General features: G+C 41.4%; 1 protein-coding gene across 3 annotated transcripts in view; it reads left to right on the forward strand.

The window, feature by feature from the left end:
* The window catches only part of DAD1 (defender against cell death 1), a 23,642-nt gene that overhangs the window by 10,284 nt on the left and 5,186 nt on the right, over positions 1-8,172 (forward strand). The window contains exons 2-3 of one of the 3 annotated variants that reach the window (XM_011930913.1): positions 2,952-3,126; positions 5,147-5,149. In XM_011930913.1, coding sequence (XP_011786303.1) covers positions 2,952-3,082 — 131 coding nt within the window. In that variant the 3' untranslated portion in view covers positions 3,083-3,126; positions 5,147-5,149. Of the gene's footprint in view, positions 1-2,951; positions 3,131-5,146; positions 5,150-8,172 lie in introns of all 3 variants that reach the window. The other 2 variants (XM_011930912.1, XM_011930911.1) reach the window with 2 other exon arrangements.

Consider the following 8,172-nt stretch of genomic DNA (forward strand, 5'->3'; position numbering starts at 1 on the left):
TTTAAGTGTATAGTTCTGTGGCATTAAGTACATGTACATTGCTGTAAAATCATCATCACTATCCATATCCAGAACTTTTGTCTTCTGCAACTGAAATTCAGTCCCCGTTAAACAATAACTCCTCATCCTCCTCTCTGTCAGTCCCTGGCATCTACTGTTGCACATTCTGTTTCTAGGAGTTTGACTACTCTTGATGTCATATAAGTGAAACCATATAGTATTTGTCCGCTTATGATGGCTTATGTCACTTAAAATAATGCTGTCAAGATTCAGCCATGTTGTAGCAGGTGTCAGAATTTCCTTCCTTTTAAGGCTGAGTATTCCGTTGTATGTATACATCACACTTTGCTTATTCATTCTTCTGCTGACACTTGGGTTACTCTCACCTTTTGGCTATTGTGACTAATGCTGCTATGAACATGGGTATGCAAATATCACTTGAGAGCCTGGTTCCACCCTCCACCCTCCCAACTCCCCAGGACGGAGTTTCCCTCTTGTCACATAGGCTGGAGTGCAATGGCATGATCTCGACTCACTGCAGCCTCCACCTCCTGGGTTCAAGCGATTCTGCTGCCTCAACCTCCCGAGTAACTGGGATTACAGGCACCTGCCCACCTCGCCCAGCTAATTTTTGTATTTTTAGTAGAGATTCACCGTGTTGGCCAGGCTGGTCTTGAGCTCCTTACCTCAGGTAATCCGCCTGGTTCAGCCTCCCAAAGTGCTGGGATTGCAGGCGTGAACCACTGTGCCTGGCCGAGATGCTGCTTTCACTTCTTTTGGATATGTACCCAGAAGTGGAATTGCTGGATCATATGGTAATTCTGTTTTTAATTTTTTTGAGGAAACTCCATACTGTTTTTCACAGTGCTACCGCATTTAATTTTCCCCCTCATTAGTGCACAAGGGTTTCAATTTCTCTGCATTCTTGCCAACTCTTGTTTTTTTGATATTAGACATCCTAATAGCTGAGAGGTGATATCTCATTGTAATTTTGATTTGTATTTCCCTAGTGATTAGGGATGTTGAGCATCTTTTCATATGCTCGTTGGCCATTCCTATATCTTCTTTGGGGAAATGTCTATTCGAGTCCTTTGCCCATTTTAAAATCTGGTTATTATTTTGTTGTTACTGCATTGTAGGGGTACTTTGATATATTCTGATATTAACCCTTTATCAGATATGTGATTTGCAAATATTTTTTCCCATTCCATAGGTTGCCTTTTCACTATTGTGCTCTTTATTGTACCTTTATTGTGCACAGAAGTTTTACATTTTGATATAGTCCAATTTATTTTTACCTTTGTTGACTGTATTTTTGGTGTCGTGTCCAATAAATCATTGCTAAATCCAATGCCATAAAATTTTTGCTCTGTTTTCTTCTAAGAGATTTTTAGTTTTTGGTGTTACATTTAGGTCTTTGATCTGTTTCGAGTTAATTTTTTTAGTATATGGTATAAAGTAAGGGTCCAGCTTCATTCTTTTGCCTGTGGATACCCAGTTTTCCCAACATCATTGGTTGAGGAAATTTGTTTCCCCATTGAGTGGTTTTGTCACTTTGGTTGAAAATCGTTTGATTTTGTATACGAGGGTTTTTGTGCATTTCTTAAAAAACAAAGTAATTAAATTGATTCATTTTTTTAACTGTAGTAGCCGGGCGCGGTGGCTCAAGCCTGTAATCCCAGCACTTTGGGAGGCCGAGGCGGGCGGATCACGAGGTCAGGAGATCGAGACCATCCTGGCTAACACGGTGAAACCCCGTCTCTACTAAAAAAAATACCAAAAACTAGCCGGGTGAGGTGGCGGGCGCCTGTAGTTCCAGCTACTTGGGAGGCTGAGGCAGGAGAATGGCGTGAACCCGGGAGGCGGAGCTTGCAGTGAGCTGAGATCTGGCCACTGCACTCCAGCCTGGGCGACAGAGCGAGACTCCGTCTCAAAAAAAAAAAAAAAAAAAAAAAAAAAGTTATAATGGAAAACCTGAATCATTATCCATAAATAGAAGGGCACACTAAAAATACCATGGAACTGGGCAGACGTGTTCACCCATGCCTGTGGTCCCAGCTGCTCGGGAGGCTGAGGTGGGAGGATCTCTTGGGTTCCAGTCCAGCCTGGGCAGCATAACCAGACCCTGTCTCCTGCCGAGTTCACAGTGGCTCCGTATGGCTGTATCCCAGAATATTCCTCATCTAATTGAGGGGGTACATTTGTTCCCCCAACCTATTTACTTAGGCTCTGCCGTGTGGTCTCTGTGTGGGACCTGGGCTCTTCTGGCTTTGGCTTCCTCTGGGTGACCTGCCGGGTTCCAGCTGGTTTGGCCAGCCAGTGTGTATAAAGTTTTGGCCGGGTGCAGTGGCTCACACCTGTAATCCCAGCACTTTGGGAAGCCGAGGTGGGTGGATCACAAGGTCAGGAGTTCGAGACCAGCCTGGCCAGTATGGTGAAACCCCGTCTCTACTAAAAATACAAAAATTAGCCGGGCATGGTGGCGCATACCTGTAGTCCCAGCTACTTAGGAGGCTGAGGCAAGAGAATTGCTTGAATCCGGCAGGTGGAGGTTGCAGTGAGCCGAGATCGTGCCACTGCATTCCAGCCTGGGCAACAGAGCAAGACTCTGTCCCTGCCCTCCAAAAAAATAAAGTTTTGATTGTGTTGCCCCACTTACTTGTGCAGTTCATCCATTTTTGTGTATAGCAGAAGTTCTTCTTCATTGCAGTGTAATATTCTATTGTTTGCATATGCCGTAATTTATCCATTTTACTGTTGATAGACGTTTAGATTGCTTCCAGTTTGGGGCTATCTGGGTATCATTTGTGTATATGCCCTTTGATCTATGTATGCATTCATTTCTGTTAGAGTAGAATTGTTGGGTCCTAGGGTATGTCTGTGTTCATTAGCAGTCATATTTATTTCATACTTCCATGTAATCATTTTTTTGTGTTTTGCTTCTTGTGCAGTTTGCCTGAGAATACAGATCAACCCACAGAACAAAGCGGACTTCCAAGGCATCTCCCCAGAGCGAGCCTTTGCTGATTTTCTCTTTGCCAGCACCATCCTGCACCTTGTTGTCATGAACTTTGTTGGCTGAATCATTCCCATTTACATAATTGAGGAGTAGGAGACTAAAAGAATGTAAGTGATGATCATAGTCCTTGTCCTGTAATGTTGATTTTAGGAAGAGAAATTGTATGGGACTGGTTTTGATCGTGGTTGGCAAGTCTCCCATACTGCTGTTGACATTTGCAGAATTTTCCATTGGTCTGCAAAGTATGCATTAATATCATAATTAATCAGTGCTACCACTCGTGATCATTGCCTTGTCTTATTGTTCTTCAAATCATTAAGATAACAGGAAATTAGTGTTTGTAGCTAGTACAATAATTTCTGCACCAATAACTCCATGAAAATAACTCAGAGATTTTGGAAGAGACATAGATGGTAGGTTTTGCCTTTAGATTTGTTAGTTATTTTTTTTCTGATTTTGATCTCAGATGACTTTAAGTGCTGGACCATTGTTTTCATGGCACTTAAATTTGATAGCATCCAGTGTATGTTGAATGAATGACTGTGGGCATTTGCTAATATGTGCCTTAAAGTAGAAATAAATGGGGAAATTGGGTTAACTTGGGAGAAGACTTTAAAATGTAAGATGGGATGCTGCTTGGTTCATTTGCCATTTTCCATTTTTTAGCAGTAGAGTTCTTACTCCCTTCTCTCAAACAAACTCTTACAAAAAGAATCTTGGTATATAAAGTAGAAGTAGAATTGGAGTTTTTTTGATGGACAGAAATTGAAAAGCCCTCTCTGCTTGGCCTTTCCCTTCATGTATAGTATGCCCTCCCCTGCATCCCTCCCTCCCAAGCAGAGTTCTAAAGCTTTAATAAATATATGGCTGTTTCCATACCGTATGTCAACACTGTTACTTTATATATGAGACAACAGAAGCCTAGAACAATCCATGGGCCTTCCCTGGCCGCATAGTTAAGTGTTTGCAGTGAAGTGCCCTAGTCTAGCGGTGTTCTTGGCCCAGTACTCCTTCCGGTATCCCATGTAGCTTACTGAAGAATGCATACAATATTTGCCTTTGCGTTGCAAAATTTAATGTTCTGGGTGGTAGAGAAAAGAGAACCTTAGGAAATCTCATCCTATTTGGGGGAAGGATATCCTAGGACCAGCCTCTTCCTGTCACCACTTAGAAAGCTGTCATTTTTATGCTAATCAGCAGAAATCTAGTACAAGAGTTTTAGAGCATCTATGTGCAAAGTGGATGCAATAGTGTGACAGTGACTATACTTCATTTTCTGAAGTGAATTAGTCATTTACTTATAATATGTTACATAAATCCTTTCCTTTGATACTGCCTCAAAAACAGTTCTGTTAGTTCAGGTAAGGTATCATTTTGGTAGTGGTAAGTTGACAGAGTGGTTCATTTCAGTGAAAAACTTTGAGAACCACTTTGTTCTGTTATTTTAATACAGTTTAACTCCTTAGAGACCTGATTAAGACTTGAGTTGTCCTCTTCCCTCCCTTCCTCCCTCCCCTTCTATGTACCAGCCAATGTCTTGTTGTTGGGAATATAAACAATATTGTTGGCTGGGCATGGTGGCTCATGCCTGTAATCCCAGCACTTTGGGAAGCCGAGGTGGACAGATTACTTGAGCTCAAGAATTTGAGGCTAGCATGGGCAAAATAGCAAGACCTTACTTCAATTTAAAAAAAAACCCCAAACTAGCTTCTGTTTTCAAGACATATACAGTCTAATAGAGGAGAATATGTAAACATAACAGTTAAAATACAGCCCTGTTAGGGCCTCACTAAAGGTCTGAACAAAGTGCTGCAATAAATCCAGAGAAGAGAGCAGCTGTACCATCTGGGAGCAGGGGCAGCAGATGAGTTATCTGACCAATGGATAACAACTATTGCCAGTTACAATTAACTGTTACCAGTGGATAACCTTGAATGCAGGTAGAAAACTGACCCACCAACATTGACCTTCTCACGCTTGCAACTATGAGTAACCCTTGGGCTTCCTGATAGAGCCTTCTGGAAAGGTCATAAGTCTTCTGATTGCTTACTCTAGATTTCTGAAGTTCTTTTTTTCTAGATGAGTCATGGTGTGTACTTAGGAAGGGGACAGAGCAAACATTTCAAGGATGTTTTCTAGGCTCAGGGAGATACCAAATCATGGAAAATTATTTCTTAGGGCTGTCATGATTGGAGGAGGACTCTACTGCAGAGAGCTTAGTATTTCAAAATTATGACAAAAGCAGAGACAAAAAAGCAGTCTCAGCAGAAACTGTGTACTGCAGACCATATTAACAACCTAGGAGCACCTGTTCAGCTGGGAATTATGGGCCCAAAGCATAGCAAAATCCTCAATCCCAGATTGCAGTGTTAAATCATTCTGTGGAGAGTATGTTCATAGAAAAATCCTCCTCTCTGGGGGATTGCCCAGATTCTTTTTCATAGAGATCCTTCATTTGACATATACTACACTGTCCTACTCTCAGGTTTTAAAAATATACTTTTATTTGCTCCTTTTATGTGCTTTTAACTCAGCTATATGTGCAGTGTGCCACAGCACTTTAAAAACAGTTTCAAGTAAATTCTCAATATTTATACCAGCTCAGAAGGTAGAACAAAACAGATGGAATGTCTTCATATTTTCCAACTAAGTTGAGAGTTTGATATTAAAAAAATAAACATCTGTAATATGGCTGATCTTACATGAATTTGGGGGTGACAAACTCTGAACAACTCTGAAAGAGGAAGATTAAAAGAAAATGGCATTGGGTTAAGAAAAATAATTCAAGGGGAAGTAAGGAAGTTAACAGATAATGAGTGCTCAGTGTGTGCTATGCTTTAAGTACTTCTTGTTCTATATCATTTTATTTTTGGGATAATTTCACGAAGATAGGTTTGCTGTTCTCACTTACAGATGAGGAACTGAAGTTGAGAGAGCCTTGCTAGGATGGCCGGGCGTGGTGGCTCACGCCTGTAATCCCAGCACTTTGGGAGGCTGAGGCAGGTAGATCACCTGAGGTCAGGAGTTCAAGACCAGCTTGGCCAATATGGTGAAACCTCGTCTCTACTAAAAATACAAAAATTAGCTGGGCGTGGTGGCCGATGCCTGTAATCCCATCTAGTTGGGAGACTGAGGTAGGAGAATCGCTTGAACCCGGGAGGCAGAGGTTGCAGTGAGCCAAAATTACGCCATTGCACTCCAGCCTGGCAGGAGTAAGACTGTCTTTAAAAAAAAAAAAAAAAAAAAGAGCGTCTTGCTGGAAATCTTATAACTAATGTTTCTATGCAGGTCATCAAGAAAGACTCAGTATTTTTTAGACTATACAAATGAAAATACAAAAGGAAAAATGCTCCCAGTGGGCTTCTGATCCCCAGAAATCCATGCACACCTGAAATGATGATCAGTTTTTGGTGTGTAGATGGCAGCATATTTTTGAATGAATGCATGACAGAAAGAAGCTCAGTGGATTTCAGTATTTAAAAATTTATATACTTTAGTTTTTTCTGTTTGTTTTTCTGTGTTTCTTTGTGAAATTCTTTTTTTTTGTTTTGTTTTGTTTTGAGACAGAGTCTTACTCTCTTGCCCAGGCTAGAGTGCAGTGGTGTAATCTTGGCTCAGTGCAGCCCTGCCGCCCGGGTTCAAGCAATTCTCCTGCCTCAGCCTCCCCGAGTAGCTGGGACTACAGGCACTTGCCATCATGCCCGGCTAATTTTTGTGTTTTTAGTAGAGATGGGGTTTTACTATGTTGGCCAGGCTGGTCTCGAACTCCTGACCTCATGATCCACCTGCGTTGGCCTCCCAAAATGCTGGGATTACAGGTATGAGCCACTGCACCTAGTCTGTGAAATACTTTTTTAAAAAAAATCTTAGTCCATCTGAGGTGTTCTGAAGGGTAATGAGGAAAAGAAGGACAGAACTGTATTGGATCACAGTTTGAGAATTAAAGTTCCTGATGAATTGGATCCTGGATCAGAAGGAAGGGTGAACTGGGCCCAAAGGGACAAAACCTTGCTTGAAAATGTGCTCAACTCCCAGGGAGATAGTTGCCAAATGCCTGTGCCTGGTTGGCATTGTTTTGTTTTTATAATGGAGACCATTCTCACATAAGTCTTAAAAAATTCAGTGTTTGATCCTAGCTGGAACAAGGGTGCTACAGGGTTGGGCAGAACGTTTTAAACTGACTGGCAGCACTGTTTACAAACATGCAATTGTGTTGGCTTTTCGAATTCAGTTAAGTATAGTAATCTAGAAAATTACCTCTGGAAGGGAATCTTGATGTTATTCTGTAGGCTTTGCTGCCACCTAGTGGATCGTATGTTTCATGTGTTGAGAGACTACTACAAAACATAAGAGGAGTTGAATTTGGGGGAAGAAGCTACTGATACCTGTGTTATAAAACCTAGTTTCTTTCCAGTCACTGGGGGGCAGCAGAGGTCCAGGTGGGCTTAGATGCTGGGTTGGGGGTTGCTTTACATTCTGGCCAGAAGTGGGCAATGTCGCGTTAGGAACAAAAGGGCATAGAACCCTAAAGTGGCCCTAGATTTTGTTGCATAGGGGAAGACCAAGACTGTGCACATAGACCCTCAGGTTTCCCCTTTGTTTTCTTTTTTTTCACCTTGTCAGTTTGAGAGCTTCCTGTTTTGGTTTGTTCTACATCTTTTATACTCAGTGGTGACCTCCTACTGGCAATAATCTTTAATTTTTTGTTGGTGGAGGGGCCCATTTAGTTTTTATTTCATTTTCTCTTTGATATCTCCACCTTATATTGAATTAGGTCCTGCCACCAAATAAGCTCTCTCCAAGGGAACTGTCCTAAATTTGTAGGAAATCTTCTGAGGAGTCACATCATAACTTTTTTCAACTCATTTTTCTCTGTTTAGAAGGTGAGATTAATTATATATATATACTTATGTGATGGGATCTTTCTATGTTGCCCAAGCTGGGAACTCCCTGGGATCAAGTGATCCTCCCGCCTGAGGCTCCCGTGTAGCTGGACCTACAGGTCTGTCACAGTGCCTGGCTCTGAGATTAGTTCTTTACCTTTCATTCTTAAAACTTTGAATCTACTTTTTTATTTGCTAAAAAGTGCTAATTGATGACTCTACTTGTTTATTGAACTCTATTTTATATTTGGTCTTTTTTTTTTTTTTTTT

This window comes from Colobus angolensis, unplaced genomic scaffold (genome assembly GCF_000951035.1).
Source record: "Colobus angolensis palliatus isolate OR3802 unplaced genomic scaffold, Cang.pa_1.0 Scaffold88, whole genome shotgun sequence".
NCBI lineage: Eukaryota > Metazoa > Chordata > Mammalia > Primates > Cercopithecidae > Colobus > Colobus angolensis.